Source organism: Talpa occidentalis, unplaced genomic scaffold (assembly GCF_014898055.3).
Source record: "Talpa occidentalis isolate TD23 unplaced genomic scaffold, MPIMG_talOcc4v2.1 talOcc4.6, whole genome shotgun sequence".
Classification (NCBI taxonomy): domain Eukaryota; kingdom Metazoa; phylum Chordata; class Mammalia; order Eulipotyphla; family Talpidae; genus Talpa; species Talpa occidentalis.
In genome coordinates, this window is record NW_023604972.1 from 113,291,794 (window position 1) to 113,312,794 (window position 21,001).

Below are 21,001 nucleotides of genomic sequence, written 5' to 3' on the forward strand. Positions count from 1 at the left end.
CAGTGCCAGTTCGATCCCCAGCTGCTCCCCGGCCACCGGAGGAGGGTCCCACATGGCGCGCAGTCCTCTCCTGACCCCTGCTGCTCCCCTCAGCAGTGTACTTCGGTCCTTCTGCCTGCTCTGCTCCCCGCTCTGGCTCTGGTGAATTCTCTCACCCTCCTGTGCTTCTGACTGTACCCAGTGCTTGTATAAATAAATAAATAAATCTTTAAAAAAAAAAAAAACTTGAATAAGGAGATCTGGATTTAGGTTTATCAAACTGCAAAATAATCATTTTTCTACTTAGGATAAAACAAAAGAATTTCTAAGACAGTATTTTGATCATGAGAGCTAATAGTTTATAAACACTGTTAACTTGAGAATCACTTTAGCAAGCATAAACCTTCAATACTGAAAATGTTTTCAAGCATTCTTATTGACAGTCTAAATTTCCCAGAGATATGATCACCTCAAATTTCTCTATACAGGAAATGTTAACATCTTCAGTTTGAGGCATCAGAAAACATTTAAAACAGACACCACAAAATGCATCTGCAGTTTAAAGGTCAAATTTATTAAGAGATTAAAAGATGCATTATACAAGGACTATAAATACTGCACAGCTGACTTTATTCACAGTCAAGAGCAGAGATATAGTCAGTGCCAACCTATTTTGTGGATACTCTTGTTCTTTTGTTCCAAGAAAAGTTTGCACCATAAGACTTGGACTTGGGTTTTGGAACCCTCCTCTCTTCAACGTCATAGCTCCATCCTAGAAAACAAAAACAGAAACAAACCCACAGGAACAAAATTAAAGAGGATACTTGAATAACACAGCAAGCAGAGGCTACCTTGCATAAATGTAATGTTCACTTATCATCGCTAGTACATGTCAGCACATCTGAAATATAAATACTTACTTAGTAATTTGTTCCCTTACAATACTGTTGACAAGAGATTAAAAACATTGCCTGAGGATGATTTACCCTATCTCAAAAATGTAAACCATGATTTGACTTCTCCATGCTCAATTACTTAAGCCTATATAAAATTTTCCATTCCTCTATGTGATTTAATGTGTGATTTTTTTTTAGAAACTGCAATGAGGAACACTGAACAATATAACCGAAATTACTATTTTCCAAACGCTGTGACTTTACAACAGTCTTGAACTCAACTAGAAGTGATACAGAAAAATATGTGTATCTATATAAATCAAAGTTGGAGAAGACCAGGAGAGAGCACTTGGTTCACCTCTCAAAACAGGGTCCTGATTAAACTTAAAAAATTAATCAACATTTGTATCCAAGACTTAGAAACTCCTGGAAGTACTCAATAACAATGTAAATTCTAAGTCCATTGGATCAGACTCTCTAGGGAGGGCCTCAGAATCTTCATTTTAACTACTGATCCCAAAAGATTTTGATGCATAAGCATTTGAGAACCACTGGTCTAGTCTAGTCTGAGTTTATATCTTCTTTCCAGAGCCCTTCCCAGTGTTTTATAAGTTTGAAAACTAGATTTATTTATGTTTGTCTTCCACTTTAAGTTCAGTTCTTTATGTCCTACAAAGTTACAGAAAACTACCAAATCAACAGTCTCTTCCTTGAAAATATAATGAAGTCACCCTTATACTCCCTAGTCCAAGCAACCTCTGTAACTTCTACTTTTTTTCATAAGATAATTACAGGGATGAGAACTAGATCTCCTCTTTTAGGATTTTCTTCAGCTAACTCATGTTAGATCCTTTGATTCATGGCTGAATCATGGAGTCATTAAAAAAAAAAGTCTAAACTGAATAATATAAGTTCTTGTTCTTGTGCACTGTCATGAGTTCTAGTTCTTCTTGCGGAATACAGTATTTGATACCATAAAGTTTATGCTTCAATAGCACCATAGTTAGAATTTTGCCATAAAAAACGAAGTCTGTTATTCAAGAAATCAAACTATACCCCTGCTATTTCAGTATCCAAAAAGGGAAAACAATTCCACTGGTAAAACTCCATCTTCAAAGAAAGTCCATTTGCTATAAAGAAATGGGGGAAGGGAGAAAGCAAATGAAGCAAATGGTTTAAAATGCAAATGAAGCATTAGAATCTTGGTTCACTTGTTTAACATAACTGCACTTTCAGAGTAGAGAAAATGTTTTCAGTAATCTCCTACTCATTAAAACAAATCACAGAGCTGTATCTTATTTTAAGAGGCCCTGAACTTATAAGCACATTAATAAGTGGTTATTTACATTTAAAAAATTTACTAAACAGCATAAGAACAGTACCTACTTCATAAGCTGTCATGAGGATTAGACAAGCTAATTCATACAAAGTGCCTAGAAAGCACCTAGTAATTAATCATTTCTTGAATTCTGTGAGAAAACCTATATTTGAATTAGTACTCTCTTTATATTAATGAAACTGAAGTACATAGTAATTATTAGGTAACTAGCACAAGGCCACTTAGCTAGGAAGGGGAAGAATTGGGATTTGAAAACAGACAACCTGATTCCAGAGCTTCTCTCTTAACTATATACCATCTCTTGCCATTTATAGTAAACACTTCATAAATGTTAGCTGAATTTCTCTTTCAAATTTGATTCACAACTACCTAGCAACACATCATCTATACAAAATGAAGTATTCATGTAAGTAAAATTTCCATCACATTGGAACCCTATTAATTTTGAATTTGAATTTGTGGTGCTCTGGGTCTAGTAATTAATAGATTAAATTTGCCCTACAGGTAGGGATTTTGGTAAGCTAATTGAACATGATAACTTTATAAATTTCTCAAGCATTTCCTACATTAATCAGTAAATAATGCTAATAATTATAAAAAATACTCAATTTAGTAAAGCATGTATAATAATAGTATTTATGGGACATTTGCTACTCATTTAATAAACATTATTGATTGCCTACTTTGTATTAGGGATTGTTTAGACACCAGAGGGTAAAGCAGTGAATAAATCAAAGAATTCTCAAACTTCAAGTTAGTAGGGGAAAAGAACTAAATGAATAGTATATCAGGGGCTAATATAACACCTAATATTAAAAATACATATTATATGCTAAGAGTAGTAAGCAAACATTTTCACCAGGGTAGACAGGGAAGCCATCTCTCCCGAAAGTCACATTTTGAGTAAAGACCTGAAGGAGGGTCAGAGAGTGAGCCAAGTGGATGTGTGAGAAAAGTGCTTCCAAGAGAACAGCAACACCAGGGTTTGGAGGCAGGAGCATGCCTGGCCGACTATGCTCTATATGCTAGGCCCTGTGCTAAGTTCTTTAAATGAATCTTTATCTGGTTTTAAAATAGAGTTTATAGGTTACATGGCTTATGAGGTACACATAATGTGTTCCAATTTTATGTTGTGAGGAAAAACAAAACATAGAGAGGAAATGCAAGCAATCTAGAGCCACATGGCTAGTCAATGGGAAAGCCAGAATTTTAACCGAGGTTGACTTTTAAAGCTATGCACACAATCACTGCATAAGTAAAACTGCATTTCTTTAAAATACTTTGTAATTGCAATTTTATCTATTTTGCCCATTTCCTTTCGTTCTGTGAGATTTCGTAAACTTTTATTTTTGCAAATACATTTAAAAGACTTTTCTGAATCTTTGCAAAATAAGTCTATGTCTCCCATGTGTTCCTCCTCAGTTGTGGCCAAAGGAAATAGTTTCTAGTGTAGGTTCTATGTCTGGTTATATTTGTTGGTAAGTCATCTAAGACCATCACAATCTTTTCTTACCAAATGAGGGGTGAGAGAACTTATGTCTCCTCCTTCCTTCCTCTAACAGTCTCCAGCCAAATAACAAGGTTAAGAGCTGAAGAAATGAAAAAGCACTTGGAAATATTTTGGAACTGGTATTAAAGAAAAATAATATGCCTGATAATCACTCTTTCATTTACTCAGTTAACTGGTCTTTCAACCACCAGGGAGAATTTTTTTTTTTTTTAAGCTCCATCAAAATGCAGACACAGCTGTATTATCTATTCTGTTCATAGACTTTCTAAATGCTGTCGGGGTCACTGCAACGTGAGAAGACTAGGGTTTTGTACACATAAAAGAACAACTGGTTTGGGTTTTCTCCTGGTAACTAAGAAGTGAGCTGGCTCTTGGGAATTGTGAGCCAGATTATAGTTGCTATTGATGGTGATAACAACAATAAATATAAGTATCATTATAGGGATTGGAATGTGGATGGAAAAGCACTCTGAAAACAAAAACACACATGGAAGAAACCTGCATCTACCAAAGGTATGCACACTGTATAGGCTACCAGTGACACATATGATTGTGAGGCTACAGAGGGGAAAAAGTTTCTTTCCCTGATATTTTTCTGTGGAAAATTTGTTCTCAAAACTACACAAGCACTGTGTTTCTCAAGTGAAAATAAAGAAGGGTAGAAGGAAGTGTAATACAATTCACATGAGGGACTGAAACTTTTGTCGGAGCCTACATAAATCTCCTTTTGGATTTTCTATCATTCAGAAAACCTTTCAACTATGTAGGACCAATGTTATAAGGAAAATCTGCTCTTTTTTAGGATTGTGTTAAGAATCTTGATTCCATTTCCAAGCATCCCTCTCCAAAGGGTTTCCTTTCAGTGCCTGGATGAAAAAATTTACTGGTCCCACTATATTTCATACCACAATCTGTCCCAAATTATTTTTTGTAATGTAGCAATATAAAGGCTATTGGAGCAAGTGGTGACCTTTAGCTAAAAAGGCAAATAAGTGTAAGAATAACAACTTGAAAGGATATTAAACACTTGTACTTAATAATGGGTAAGTCACATGAACTGAACTCATCTTTTCTATTTCCCATTTGAAATTTGATCTTAAAAAGAACATAACTTAGGAGAATTAGAATGTAGAAATTTAAGAATGGAGTATTACTTGTAAAATGCTTAGATTTCTTGTAAGAATTTCTTTTTAACTCTCAAACAACTTCTCCTTAAAATAATTTAAACAAGTTCTTGAATGAAATCATGGAAGTGAACACTTATATTCTCTAAAGAATGCATATATAAAATCAAGGTGTAGTCTACGACAGTGGTCCCATATGTTGTTCTACTAGGACACTGAAAACCAGCCCTTACTCTTCCCAGCTGTGTAACAGAAGATGATCAAAGCAACAGAGTCTAAGGCAGCTGCCCCAGGGATGGAGTAAAGCTCCTGAGGCTGCAGTCACTTCCCACTGAGAAGAGCAGCCATATGGCATGGATTAACCACAAATCCAACCACCAGCACCTAAATGATGAGAAGCTGACTCCCTTTGGTGTTTCATGCATTGGAATGCTTTCACAAAGATATTTTGAACTTTAAGCCTTAGTGTCAAAGAAGTACCTCTGGCAAATGCTCTAGTAAACTTAAAAATGTGATCTATAATATCCAGGGTTCAATTTCTTTATAAATATAAAAATTAACTAAATGTCCATTTAGTTAACCTACAGACTAATCTGGCTCACAGTCGGGATATTCTTCATCCTAAGATATGAATGTTTGGTGTAATAATCTTAAATTTCATGAAAAAACAAAAACAAAACCACTGAACAAACCCAGACCACAATTAACTTACAAATTCCATGTATGAAGCAAAAAAGGAAAATTCATCTTTATTAACAGAACCATTTTATTTATAATTCAGCTATACAAAAACAGAGGAATATTCATCAGTGTTTTTATTGCTCCAGAAGTATTTTACCTCTAATAACCTTTGGTTCAAGTCCTATTATAGAAGTTCTTTCTCCTCTAACAACCTAATCTCAAATCATGACATTAGCTCGGAAGTGAACAGTACTAATGATTTTTCCTACTGTCTATTTGTGTACAAACCAAGAACCACCACATAATTTGGCACAAACCAATATAATTGGCAGCCACTGCTAATAGCGGCATGGGATCAGAATAGCAAATGCTTTGGAAGGCCTAAACAAGGTATACTGGTACTTGGAAGGTTTCAAAATTCCTCACCAAGCTATTATACCTGATTGAAAGTAATGCATTAACTTCGAGTACAATTTAAAGGGAAGGAGAGAGAAAGATAGCTTTTCAGGGATTTCAGTGTAAAAATCCCTCTACTTTCTAATTCCCAAGTATCTAATACTTTGAGGGGGGTTAGGGAGCACAGAAGAGGTTCATAATAATTTTAAAGTATATTAGATGATCTTTTAGAAAATACGAAGTAATGACAGAGCTTTAGATACACTGACAAAGCAATTTTTTTCAATGAAAACTATATACAATGACCAAAATAAGAAGATAAAAATGTGAGGACCTAAAAAATGAGATTAGTTAACATCCTGTACATGCCATAACTGCAATATCTCAAAAGAAGAAAAATACCAAATGCCTTTGATATGATAGTCAATGACCCCCCTTAAATTTTCTTTTCAAATAAATAGGTGCTAATACAGTATTATTTCCAAAGCAGTAAATAAGAACGTTATTCAGGATATTTATCATTTATTTCACTTTTCTGTATTGAAAGCACATTTGAAAGTCGGTTCATTAGAAATTTAGAATATGAAGAAAACTGTCCAAAAATCACTCAGAAAATTTGATGTAACTGGTCTAGGATGTGGCCTGTGCATAGTGAATCCTATTTAATCCATTATTACATGTAATATTTCTTTCCCTTTCCCCTCCATCTCCCCTCTTTCCTCATTATACCAGTCCAACTGAACAGTTTGCTAGTTACAAGACAGTGAACACTTAGGACTGGACTTGGGAAGAGTTAAGCAAAAACAACAACAAAAAAAAACCCATGTGTCAATAGGAAACTATGCAGTCTACAGCACACCAGATCTTAGCCCTGTTCACTGTCTGAGTGTTTTGCAACTTTTTGTAAAGTGTTATGTACAAATAATCCTCATTTATTTGTGGATACTGTATTTGAGAATCTGCCTACTCACTAAAATTAATTTGTAATGCCAAAATCAATATTCACAATACTCCTATGATCATTAATGACATGTACAGAGTGGTAAAAAATTAAGTCTACTAACACACACGTTCCCAGCTAAGTGGCCAAGCAAAATAAAATGTTCTACCTTCTTATTTCTGCTTTCATTTTGTACACTAGTGTCCCTTTGTGGTCTATTTTACAAAAATGATATTTAATATTTTTGTTTCCTGTCATTCATTTCACTATTTAAAATGGTTCCCGAGTGAGGTGCTTTAGTGCTTTCTAGTGTTTCTAAGGTCAAGAAGGATGTGCCAATATGTGTGCTAAGTAAGCTCTGTTCAGGTGTAAGTTATAGAGATGTTGGACAGTAGTTCAATGTTCATGAATCAACAATACGGTGTTTTTAGACAGAAACTCAGGTAAAACAGGTTATATACTGATCAGTTTATGAAGTCTTGTGACTAGAAGCTCACAGTCTCTTAACAGGTCCCACCGAGACACCTAATAGATTTTCCAACCAAAGTCAGGCAAACTTCACCAGGAGTTGTACATTTTATTTAAGTGCAAAAACATCTTTTCTGATTCCAAGAGGTATATACAAGAGACTAGCTGGCTCTGTTTTTCTAATAACTTTGGGAATTGATTTTAAGGTTTGATCTTCAGATGAGATTCCTATAAATAGATTAATGGCTTTGGAGACCTATTTCTACTGGGTGAGAAAAGACAGAAAATCTGATTTATTAGCCTTTGTGGTCTATTTGGATCTGAACAAATGAATTTGTACTCACTGAGAATAGTTCTTTGATATGGACAGGTGAATTTCATAATGCTATGTTTGCTATTAATTCATAGTTAAAATTTTAGAATTTGCAGTTATAAAGTCTGTGTGTGACTATGTCTGTCTACATGTCTGTTAATTCAGAAAGGCCTTTACCTCTTGCTGTGTGAGTGGGTAATATTTTTCTACCTCCAGATGGTATTAATAAATTAGATGAGAAAATCTATTTTAGGAGCTTTGTTCTGATTGGCTTATATGGAAAAACAAGCTCTTGTTTTAGTGGAATATTCCTAAAATCATTAGAAACAAGGAAACTGAACTTCCAATGCTTTTAATGTGCTAGATTTTAAAAGTATTCTTACATGACCTAAGAAACATTTAAGAGGTCAAGTTCACACAACATAGGTAAATCTTTGGCAAACAAATTTAATTTTGGTTTAATAAAGCCAACTACAGGGCCTCCCTGGTGGTACAGGGGGTTAAGCATCGCACTATGAAGCAATCCTCAGCCTCTGCAGCACAAGTTCGATCCCTGGCCAACCAGGGAGCAACTCACATGGCGAGGCAGACCTCTCCCGTCTCGCCCGCTGCTCCCCTCAGCAGTGTATTTCATTAGTCTGCCTGTTCTGTTCCCCACTCTGTCTCTGATGAATCCTTTCATCCCTGCCTATCTCTGGCCTGTATCTCAGCTCTTGTATGCATAAATAAATAAATCTTTATATAAAAAAATAAAACCAACTATAATTTCTCTATTGGTATTAAACATAACACAAGCATAGATTTTTATTCTACTTGCATGTTCTTTCTAAACTTACACGTTTACTGATCAAAGAAGCTAATTATTCTGTTTAATGTTTATAATCATGAAAAATATACATTTGTTTATCGAAAATAATTCCTTATTCTGAAAATTTTATTTCAACAGTAACTATTTTATAGTGATTTATCTGGAAAATTAATTTCCAGAATATTTAGGTAATTTAAAAATCTTAGATATTACTGGATATTCACTAAATACCTAATTTCTAAGACAGAATACTGAGCCACTGATTAATAAGCAAATTTATAAACTTTTCTTATTTTTACATGTTAGAGAGTGGTATTTTGTGTTTTCTTAATGAACGTGTTCATCTTCATCACTTGGAGAAATTGGATTATAGAAAATGTACGTGGTTGTAGAAAATTATGTGTATTTTTGAGCTTTGCTAGTCTACTAAAATGCTGGTAACAGTTTTCAATTATCTTTGTTTTCTCTATGAAATGGAAGTAAATATGATTGAAATTTAAAATTATTAGACATGAGTAAAATCCTATTAGAAGCAACAGAGGCAAAGGGTATATCGTATGCAAGGTAATGAAATGTGTTTACTATCTTCAAGAGTCCCCAGAGGGGAGGGCTCCTGGAAAAATCACAAAGTTGTATTCTTTCAACCTTCTAAAAACAGAGGTGTTAGAAAAAAATAAGGCTTATTTGATGTTACTATTGATAAGCTGCAGAGAAGAGTTGTCAAGTCACACAAGATGCTTAACCATCCTGAGGTTAAAGCTGTATTGGTAAAAAGTTGCTACCTACTGATCTTTTAAAAATATTTCTTTATGCATACAAGAACTGGGCTACAGGCCAGAGGGGGGGGGGGGGGTAAGAGGATGCACCAGAGACAGGGTGGGGAAAGGAACAGGAGGCTCCTAACAACTGGTATTTGTCAAAAACCTTTGCTGTCACTGTTTTATCTATTAGAACCCTGGTGCTGCTTTGTCTGATATTAGACAATAGTACAGGATATGTTAATTAGGAATCCACTTCACTTATTATGTAGAAAATTTAATTAGCATATAGATGTTTAGGACCTATATTATAGGTCCTAAACATCTAATAGGTCCTAAACATCTCTAATATTTTCCTACTATGTATCTGGCATATTCATTATATCTAAGGATTATTATGTCATATCTCAAGATTTTTTTCTCTAAAGATTATGTTCATCCATTTTTACAAACTATATGAGCACTCACCATCTTCTTTGAAAATGGGATAAAATGACTACAGATATTCTTCTCTATAACATTTTGGCAATGATTTTAAGTTATATAATTATTATGGATTCTTAATATACATTCACTTTTGACATTATCAGTAAGGTTAACTAGAGCCATATTAAATCTTCTATCTTTTACATATATTTTATTCTTATGTTCCTCTGAAAGCAACTGCAATCAGCCGTAGCCCAGAATGCTTTGTTCAACAAAGATAGGGTATCTCAGAACCCTGCAGAGAACTATGTTTGATACTTCTGGGTACAGGTTTATAGGACTGAATGAGCTGAGGATGGATTATTGTAGTTTTTGTTAGTTTGGTATTATAGTTTTGTTTCATATTGTTTTAATATTCTAGTCTCTGTACACTTAAGGAAGTCCTTTCTCTTTATATCTTAAGGTATTTATAACTCACTACAATTTAGTAGATCTGTGTAAATTAAAATTTGTATTTGTAAATGATCTTATTCTCCATACATGAACCCTACAGAATTTGGGAACTCTTGTTGAATTTATTTTCACGATAATATAGCTATTTGAACATATTAAAAAACATTATGTCCTTTTTATTAGAACATAATTGGAAACACTGGTTATACAACCAAGGCCTTATTTGGAATGACTCAATCAGTTATGACAAAAAAATGAAGGGTAGTTTTTAAGGAACTAAATTTGACTTTATGGAGTCAATGCTAACAAAGTCATTCCAGGAAAAGTAGCCTGGCACGAGACTTAAACATTTTCTAAGGTAGTGAGGATATTTAGAGGACCTCAAGAAAGGAGGAATTTGACCAAATTAATAGGTGCCACAGGGAATATCTGGTAGCAAGTTACTAGCATGGTTTACTAGTCTCAAGATGCTTTGAAAATTCTGACATTCCGTATGAAAATTTTCAGCAAGGCAAACATAAAAAAGCTTTTGTATGGCATATGAATTATCTTTGGTTGGTTTTTAAGAAATAGCAGACATGGGAAAAAAAATCTCTGAAAACAAAGTAGAAGTTTTTCTTTTGTGAGGTACATGTACATTTATAAAGCACATCTGCATCTTCTATGCAAGGAAGAAGAGGATGAGATGAGGGTGATTAAAGTTCAGGGAACTCCTACCAATGGAGATTTGGAATTAAATCTGCACAACCATCCTCACACTTCTTTACTGTGTTATGCCTGATAACCTCATAACCAGCTCACCTACTTCCAACATTTCTTGTTTTTAAGATGTTTGGAGATGGTCTTCAAGGTAATGGCTTGGGCCATTTCTGAGAGTTACTCACGTTAGAAGACAAAACTGATTAGGAAATTTGAAAATATAATTGTTTTTTCCCCAACAATTCATGAAACAGATGTAAGCCATTGCTAGTGGAATGGAGCTCCTGGGAGTTGTACATATAGGAAGGTTTTTATAGTTAGACAGCAGGTACGGTAAGAAGGTAATTTAGCAAAAGAAAATGAGGCTTCAGGCAAGGCCACTCTCTTAGTAGAAGGCAGGGAGATCTGATCAAGCAGATTAACTGCTACTGTTAAACTATGACAGGTTAAAAGTACATCCCTACAAAAGGCTGAAATTACGATTCAGTTGTATCAAGTCTTGGTCAGGTGGCATGGGTTTGGCAGAAGTGACTCCATTTTGAGCTCTCTCTTCATTTTTAACATGTGGTATCTTGTTCAATCATGTGGCCGGTTCAATCCCAGCCAGCCGGCGAGGATCCCACATGGTACAGCAGACCTCTCCTGTCTCACCTGCTGCTCCCCTCAGCAGTGTATTTTGTCAGTCTGCCTATTCTGTTCCCCGCTCTGTCTCTGGTGAATTCTCTCACCCTCCCGTACATCTGGCCTGTACCCCGGTTCTTGTATAAATAAATGAATCTTAAAAATATATGTATCTCCCGAGCATACAGGAGGCATGTATACATGCTATTAACTCTTTTTATAACATTCCTTTATGCCATCTTAAATAATTAGCCCAATCTTATCTTGTGATCATGATAAACTCTGAAATAAGAAAAAAATTTAAGGGGGAGGGCCTCCCCGGTGGCGCAGCGGTGGAGCGCTGGGTTGCGGAGCTGCCCGCAGCCCCTATGGCGCTGGTTCGATTCCCGGCTGCTCCCGGCCACCGGAGGAGGGTCCCACATGGTGCGCAGACCTCTCCTGCCGCCCGCTGCTCCCCTCAGCAGTGTGCTTCGGTCCTTCTGCCTGTTCTGCTCCCCGCTCTGGCTCTGGTGAATTCTCTCACCCTCCCGCGCTTCTGACTGTACCCAGTGCATGTATAAACAAAAAAACACAAATGAACAAACAAATAAATAAATAAAAACATGCCTCTAAAAAAAAAAAAAAAAAAAAAATTTAAGGGGGAAAGTAGAAAGGAATTTGTTTCAGTAAAAAAATATGCATCGATACCATGTTCTTCTTAGAGGTTATTAGAATTTAGTTCAATTTAGTTGCTTGTCTTTCCACTATTTTCTAACTCTTACTCCTTTTAAGTAATATATAACTGATAGATATGCAAATTCCATTGTATGTCCTATTGGTAGTAATTTAATTGACTCCTTCACCCAAACACAATTCTGTATCCATTTACTTCCCTTTATTCCACATTCCAGTATTCCTCTTTTCCACATTAACTTGTGCTACTTTGACTTTGAATTGGTTATCTTTTCTATCCAATGAGTAAAATAAATCCTTTTAACAGATATATGGATGGGAGGTTGAGACCCTCATTAGAAGGTTTAAGTGAGATGGAAGTCTAGATCTTGCTGATAGTGACTTCAACAATATGTTCTGGGCTGCATTTGCAATTATCTTTTTGTTTTTCTGGCTCCAGGGCTGGACCTTTCTGCTTCCTTTCTTTGCTTTTACCTCCTGTTACTTCAGAGGAGGATTTTCCTTTTGAATAGACCCACTATAAGCAGAATGCAGTTTCACAGCTTATCCTCTGTCCTTCTATTCCTGAATGAAAACCTCTATTTTGAGAATTTCAAAGAGTTTTACAGCTAGCAACAATGAGAAAAACACAGGGGGTACTATACATACCAGAAAAAAAGTCACAAAGTTTCAAATCAGATCAAACGGGGAAAGTCATTTCTGGTTTTCATTAGCATGTAAGTGGTAGTAGATCTAGCCTTCTACAATCCAAATTTTCCACAGCTGTCTTCCACCTCCTCTCTCCATGATGCAGCTTCCTTTTCCTCCCAACCCTCTGACCACATCATGAAACACAAGGAAAGACAAAAGCCACATGGGGAAAGGTGGCTCTTTTTAGTATACAAAAAACTTAAGTAAAATTCATCTGCATTTCAGAAGAAACCCCAGATAACCTTTCTTTGTAAAGAGAGAAAAAGTATCTTTGAAGAGTTCCTCTGCAATATAGGCTGAGCTCAAAGGGAGATCTTAAGGATGATGCCCTAATGTTAAAACCAAAAGATATAGGGATATTTACATTTCCTTTACTTGTGGGCATTTATATTTTCTTTACTTTGTATATCTGGAGAGGGAGGAGTTGGGGAGTGGAAATTGGGGAGTAGAGTGCAAAAAAAGTTAAGGAAGGGCAGTCACAGTCTCTTCTCCCCCATTCCCCAGTTTCAAAGAATCTGTTTTCTACAAGAGAGAGATGCTGAGAATAGGGAACTAAGCAAAAACAAACAAACAAACAAACAAAACAGAAAAAGGGGGTAGATGTAGGAATTATCAATACCAAGAAGAAAGCACTTTCATTCTCAGAGATGAGGGCACCTTATTTAAGAAATTGAAAATAGGTGATTAACAGGGAAATTTGTGATATAATATAGGTTTCTTTTAGCTATCTTGTTTCATTATTTTTTTAAACGATTTATCTTTTATGCATAGAAGAACTGGGGTACAGGCAGGAGGTGTGAGGGGTGAGAGGAGTCACCAGAGACAGAGTAGGGAACAGAACAGGCAGATTAACTGAAATACACTGCTGAGGGTAGCAGCGGATGAGGCAGGAGAGGTCTGCTGTGCCACGTGGGTAGCTCCCTGGTTGGGGATGGAATTCATGATGCAGTGGTTACAAATAGCTTCATAGGTTGTGTCTTACCCCTTGCGCCACCAGGGAGGCCCTCTTGTGTCATTATTATATGTGATCTGAATCTCCACTTAAGAGTAGAGCTGTATTAAATTTTACAAAATGTAAAATTTCAAAGTTGTAAGATTTTTCTATTTCTCAAGTACACTATAGACATACAAAAATATTTTAAATTTTCTAGTAGTCACAGAAAAAGAACAAGGTAAAATTTAACTTTACTCATTTTCCTATCCCACTATATATCTAAAATACTATTTCAATATGTAATAAATATAAAAGTAGATTTTGCTTATTGATACTACATTTTTGAATTCTGGTATATATCTTATACTTACAGCACATTTCAATTTGAACTAGACACAGTTCAAGTACTGCATAGTCACATGTAACACACACACAAAAAACCACCAGCTTGGAATCCAGAAATCTTGGGCCCTGTCTGAAGCTATGTAACTGATTCTGATCTTGTTTAACTTCTCTAGGTCTTAGTATCTTTTTTTTTTTTTTTAAGATTTATTTATTTTTATTTATTTATTTATACAAGCACTGGGTACAGTCAGAAGTGCGGGAGGGTGAGAGAATTCACCAGAGGCAGAGCGGGGAGCAGAGCAGGCAGAAGGACTGAAGTACACTGCTGAGGGGAGCAGCGGGCGGCAGGAGAGGTCTGCCTGCCATGTGGGACCCTCGCCTGGTGGCCGGGGATCGAACTGGCGCTGCAGAGGCTGCGGGCAGCTTCGCAACCCAGCGCTCAACCGCTGCGCCACCGGGGGGGCCCCTTAGTATCTTTTAAAAAAAAAAAAAATTAACAGTTTGGAAATAACTCTAAGGTTATAAAATGATCATCTTAAGTTCACTTAAGATCAGAGTGCTAATTTAACATAAGTTCAGGATAAGGTCCAAATTAATTTGACAGAAAAAAACCTTAAGTTTTATTTTATAAATGTTGCCAATCATTCTACCATCGTTCCTTCAGATATCTAAGTAGAGGCAATTTCATAGTTCTTCTAAAAGACAGAGAAAATAGCCAAATTAATATGAAGTGATTTAAGGAAAAGTTTAAAACATGATCTGGAGAATATAACATCCTTGAAAGTGCAGTTTAAATTCACTAATATTGAACACATTAAAAGATGAAGACGAACAGGATCCAGTGTCTTCCCTATCAGGTGCTTATAATCCACTAAGCAGGATAAAATACCACAATTTGGGGGCCTCCCTGGTGGCACAGAGGGTTGAGCGTCACAATGTGAAGCTTTCCACAGCCTCTGCAGTGCAGGTCCGATTGCTGGCCAGGGAGATTCCCACACGGCGCAGTAGACCTCTCCTGTCTTGCCCGCTGCCCCCCTCAGTGGTGTATTTCGGTAGATCTGCCTGTTCTGCTCCCCACTCTGTCTCTGGTGAATCCTCTCACCTCCCCTGCACCTCTGGCCTGTACCCCAGTTCTTGTATGCATAAATAAATCTTTAAAAAAAAATACCAGTTTGACTATGAGAACTGAACTATTTAACTGATCTTCAGAGGCTAGCCACCAGTGCTAACATGATAGGATGTTCAAAAATGTCAGACTGAATGCAATGCAAAAAAGTAAACTGCAAAGCCCTATTACAAGAACAGAAACAAATTACTGTGGAAGCTGCAAGGAAAAAAGAACAGATCCCGTAGGGGGTGGAGTATGGAGCAAGAAAGAAGAATAAGAAAAAGGGATCAGGAATAAGATATTTAAGTGTACTTTGAAGACTTGGTGGGACTTTCCTAGGTAGGACTTGGGATGAGAAAGGGAACAACAAAATTGTAGGTTGAAGATGGAGGAAAGTATATAAGCAAGTCTGAGGGATAAGGGCGTAAAGCAGAGTTAGGGCATAGTAAGATAAAGATAGGTCAGTGCTTCAGTGATGTTAGTATATATTGTGAAGAACTTTGAAATACCAGTTGAGGAGTATTTCAATTAAGCATAGGCCCTTTTAAGATATTTGAATAAAGGGTATTTTGAATTTACAAAAATCTAAAGAAATCCAGAGAAGAAAGGGTCTTAGTATTAAGGCAGTATATGTAATAGTTTAGACTGTAATAGTATACAATTTCTGTAAATGGTAAAAAAGAAAATATTTTTAGACTTTGGGAACCATATGGTTTTTAGTGCAACTATTAATTCTATATGTAATACATATAGCATGTATTGCAACTATATAATTCTACCAGTTATTATATTAACTGTCCCTTTCTGAGTTGTGATGAGGATTCAATGAAAATGAATAGAAAGCACTTAGCATAGAAATTAGCTTATGAGGGGCCTCCCTGGTGGCGTAGCGGTTGAGCACTGGGTTGCGAAGCTGCCCGCGGCCTCTGCAGCGCCAGTTCGATCCCCGGCTGCTCCCCGGCCACAGGAGGAGGGTCCCACATGGCGTGCAGACCTCTCCTGCCGCCCACTGCTCCCCTCAGCAGTGTACTTCGGTCCTTCTGCCTGCTCTGCTCCCCATTCTGGCTCTGGTGAATTTTCTCACCCTCCCGCTCTTCTGACTGTACCCAGTACATGTATAAACAAAAACAAACAAACAAACAAATAAATAAATAAAAGTAAAAAAAAAAGAAATTAGCTTATGATTTAGTCTATGAATGTTAGCTTTTTATGAGAATGATATTCATTACCTGAGTCAAAAATAAATGACAGTATAATTACTAGAAAGCAACTGAATCTGAAAATCTTCCTCTTTATATTGATTCTCTATAGTACAATCTATTTATGTTAAGGATATGATGGTCAAGACTTTCTTAAAATTGAGGTTAACATGTTTATAACTTAAGTTTTACACAACATTATAATCTGACTTCTGTATATGATACATGATTACCATCAAAAGTTTACTTTAACTCCAGCACGATGCAACTGACTTCTGTTACTGATTTCAAACTCCATAGCCTCCACCTGCTGTTACCAATCTCTTCACTGTATCTGAGTTTTTGTTTGAACTTTGTTATTTTTTTTTTATGTTCTACATGAGTGAAGTCATAGTAATTATTTTTCTCCATCTTATTTCACCTAGTATAACAGCCTTATGTTGTTGCAAATGGAAGAATATCATTGATTAAGTAGCAATCCATTTCTGCATTTGTATGTATACAAAACATCATCTATCGACCCCTTTCACAGTGGCTACATCAATTTATATTCCCACCAACAGTATACAACTTTGGTCTTTTCTCAAGATTGCTTTGGCTTTCAAGCTCTTAGTTTCATTGATCCTTTCTGTTTGTTTAGTTTGGGTTTCATTTATTTCCACCCAGATTTTTATTTTTTCCTTCCATTTACTAATTTGGGTTTAAATTATTTTTCTAGTTCTTTGAGGTGTAAAGTTAAATTGTATATTTGAGATGTTTCTTGAGGTAGGCCTGTATGGCTATGAACTTCCTTGTTAGAACCATTTGCTGAAACCCATAGGATTATGGTATCTTGTATTTTCATTTTTCTTCAGGTACTTTTTAATTTTTCCTTAAGTTTCTTCATTGAATCAACAACTTCTCGTAAACATGTTCTTTGACCTCTACATACCTATGATCTTTACAGGTTTTTTTTTCTAGGGATTTAGTTTCATAGCTCATGATCAGATAAGATGCTTGGTATGATTTCAGTCTTTTTAAATTCATTGGGATTTATTTTGTGGCCCAACATATGATCTGTCTGAGAATGTGTCACATGCACTTTAGAAGAACGTGTATTCTGCTGCTTATCAGTGGGATGTTCCGAATCTACCTACTATTAAGTTCATCTAAAATGTCATTTAAGGCCAATGTTTCCTTGTTGATCTTGGTCTGGATGATCTGTCCATTGATATAAATGGGGTACTAATGTCTACTACCATTGTGCTGATTTTGATTTCTGTCAGTCTGTTAATGGTGCTCCTATGGTGGGTGCTCATATATTAATGTGATATAGAACTGATACTTTTATCACTAAATAACATCAATCCTTGTCTTTTGCTAGTTTTCTGTTTCAAAGCCTATTTTATATGAGTATAGCTATACTAGCTGTTTTTCACCTCCATCTGCATAAACTTCTCCGTCCCTTCACTTTCAGAGTGTGTGTTCCTACAGATGCAGTGTGTAGATGAGACCTGTTCTGTTTTTATTTTTAACTCATTCAGTAACTGTCTTCTGGAGAATTGAGTTCATTTACATTTAAAGTGATAGTCAGAGAAACATATTTATTGTCATATTGTTAGATTCAGATAACATCTAATGTTCTATTTTGAGTTGACAGCTATCTAAATTTGAACCAATTCTAAAACTTCAGTTTTACTCCTCCCAGTTATGTTATGCATCCCCTGAGTAATTATTATAGTTTCAGGTAAATCTATCACCTCTGTCTTTTAATATTTGTACTTGATTTAGTACTCCTTATTATAATATATATATATAGAGAGAGAGAGAATGTGTGTGTGTGTATAAAATTAATTAGTACTATTTCTTTTTGGTTTTGAAAAGAAAGTGCCTTTAAAAACACTCCACAAGTGCTTTAAACATTATTTCCTAGGTCAATTTACTGGTTATGAACTTCTTTGGCTTATCTGAGAACTCTTAATCTCTCCTCCAATTCTGCAACACCTTTCTTTGCATCTAGAGAATTCCTGTTTGGACTTTTTTTTTTTCCTTTCAACATTTTGAATATGCCATGGCATTCTTCTCTGGGCTGCAAATTTTCTGTTGAAAAAATCTGACAGCCTTGCAAGGTTTCCCTTGTATATTGCAACTTGTTCTTTTTCTACTTGTAAAATGTTTTAATTACAATGTATCTTACTGTGGCTGTCTTTGTATTCATCTTACTTGTATCTTTCTGGATGTGAATGTCTAGTTCCTTCCCCCAATTAACAAAGTTTTCAGTTATTATTTTTCAAATAAATGTTTGGTCCTTTCTCTCTCCTCTTTGATCCCTGTAACACATGTATTTTTCTTCTGTTGTTCCATGGGTTCTTAAGGATCTTTGCCTTTTTAAATTCTTTTCATTCTGCTGTTTTGTCTTATCTGAGTGAGATCTACTTCTTTGTCCTCTAGCTCACTTATCCACTCTTCTACTTCATTTAGTGTGCTGCTGAATCACTTTGTGTGTAATTTTCAGCTATTACTATATTCTCCAGCTCTAATTTCGGGTCCTTTCTTAAATTTTCTATTTCTGAGTTCAGTTCTCACAGTGTCCATCCTTTCTTCTGTGTTTGGTAAGCATTGCTATAACTCTTTTTCAGGAAATTTGCTTATCTTCATTTCTTTAAGGTCTTTTTTCAGTAATTTTGTTATTTCATTTGCAATATAATTCTTTCTCCTTATTTTGCCAAATTCTCTGTGTTAAGTACTAGCCACCAGAGCTAGGTGCTCAAGGGGCATCATGCTCTGGACTGTGCCCACCTGCCATGTGAGATTACAGGAGTGTACACTTGGTTAGCTAAGCTACAGTGAGAGGCTGTTGACCTAACCCAGATGTTATTGAGCTGAGTCCCAGGGCATATATGTCTGTACATGGGCCCTTTATGGGTGGGTTCTCCATTCTCCATATTTGTTTGGTGTTCCTGAACATGGTCCACACTGGCCTAGAATGCCAGATGTTTTAGGGACTGTGTCCAATGTACAGGATCCAAATGGTTTGGTGCTGCACAGAGAGCATACCTCATGAAAAGTTCTACACCTCTTTTTAGTTGTGCTTGGCATAGAGTTTTTCTTTCTTAGTGAGAATTTGTCTTTGCCTCTTTCCTCTCAGTATTGCCCTACATCCCTTTTATCCAATTTTCAGAGGGAAACTTTCCATGTAGTTGTAGAATTAATGTGTCTGTGGGAGGAAATGAGCTCAGGTTCTTCCTATCATGTCATCTGAAAGCCCTCCTTTATACTATTTAAAATTAAGGGAGACAAGAAAACTGGGGAGAAGAAAGGTAAGTTGTTCAATTTCAGAAGAGTCTCTGAGTAGACTATCTTTTTCTTATAGCGGTTTTACTGTAACCTCCTGTTTCTAGATACTATTGGAAGGTAAACACTGAATGCTTATAAATGAATAACCAGATTTTATTATTAAAATATAATCATCCTACATCAACAAAACTACTTTCTTTTATAGAACATAAAATTAATAATGTACTGGGCTTAAACAAAGAAACAGATAAATATGAGCTGGTCCATGGGCTTAACATACTTAAGTACACAGATTTTGAGATGAAGAAACATGTTTAACAACGTACAGTATAATGAATGAAACATGACTTGCTCAAGCTCTCCCGTAGGCAGATAATTAGGGAATAAAAACCCTAGTTACCAACCTCTTAATCCAATAGTCTTTATACATTGATGCTTCTGAACCATTTTTTTTAATGTCTTAACTTACAAGGACATTGGTAAAACCCAACCTTCAATAGCATTAAATTATAACAAAATGTTTGTGGTGGGAAGCACACAAATGAATCCTCTCTCCCTCACACCTATCAACCTACCCAAGATGAACAAATCAGAAATGAATTTGTACCATTTCAATGGTATGTATTTAGATTTGCTGCCACAATAGGTGGAGAGAAAGAACTAACTGTTTAAAGGAATAATCACTGATAACTTTCTCAGCTGAGAGTGGCTTTAAACTCTTATACTCAATGTCCATTTATGTGTCATATGCTAGGGACAAAGTAGTGATGATTCTTTTGCTGCCTTGTTTAAAATTCCTGATCCACTGTTAACCTACAGTTTTAGAAGATATTATCCGCTAAGCTTTTTCAAGTTATACTGTCTATTGACTGTGATAATATTCAATTTTCTTTCCTGGGAAGGCAGAAATCAAATTATGAAGGTACCTGATTTCCAAAGCAGCAAAGGCTAGATCACACCTGCAATTCACATGGCAACTGTGGTCACGCAGTTCTTGTGACCACTTAGAGAAACCCAACCCAGAGATTTAACAGTTTAATTAGATTTCCTGTTATTAAACTTATGTTACAGACCTCAAATGAATAATTTTCAAGGTGTCAGACATGAAATATGGTAGGCTGCAAAGATGTAAAACATTAATAGAACTGTTTTTAATATAGCTTATCAAAGTTTCATGAAAAAGAGAGCAATGTTCATTTTAAATCAAAGAAATATTTTAAAGACTATGGCCACTTTGAAAACAATTATGTAATTAAGAAATCTGAAATTTGTTAAGATGTTAATAAGGAAATGAACTTACAATTTAAAAAATAATTCAGGTTTTTAAAAGCCTACTACTATTAGGATAAATTTATATATATATTTA

At 35.7% G+C, this 21,001-nt stretch overlaps 1 protein-coding gene across 1 annotated transcript in view; it reads right to left on the reverse strand.

The window, feature by feature from the left end:
- Positions 1 to 535: 535 nt before the first annotated feature.
- Positions 536 to 21,001, reverse strand: part of NDUFS4 (NADH:ubiquinone oxidoreductase subunit S4) — an 81,386-nt gene continuing 60,920 nt past the window's right edge. Inside the window, exon 5 of the mRNA XM_037530492.2 lies at positions 536 to 751. Coding sequence (XP_037386389.1) covers positions 648 to 751 — 104 coding nt within the window. The 3' untranslated portion in view covers positions 536 to 647. The remainder of the gene's footprint in view (positions 752 to 21,001) is intronic.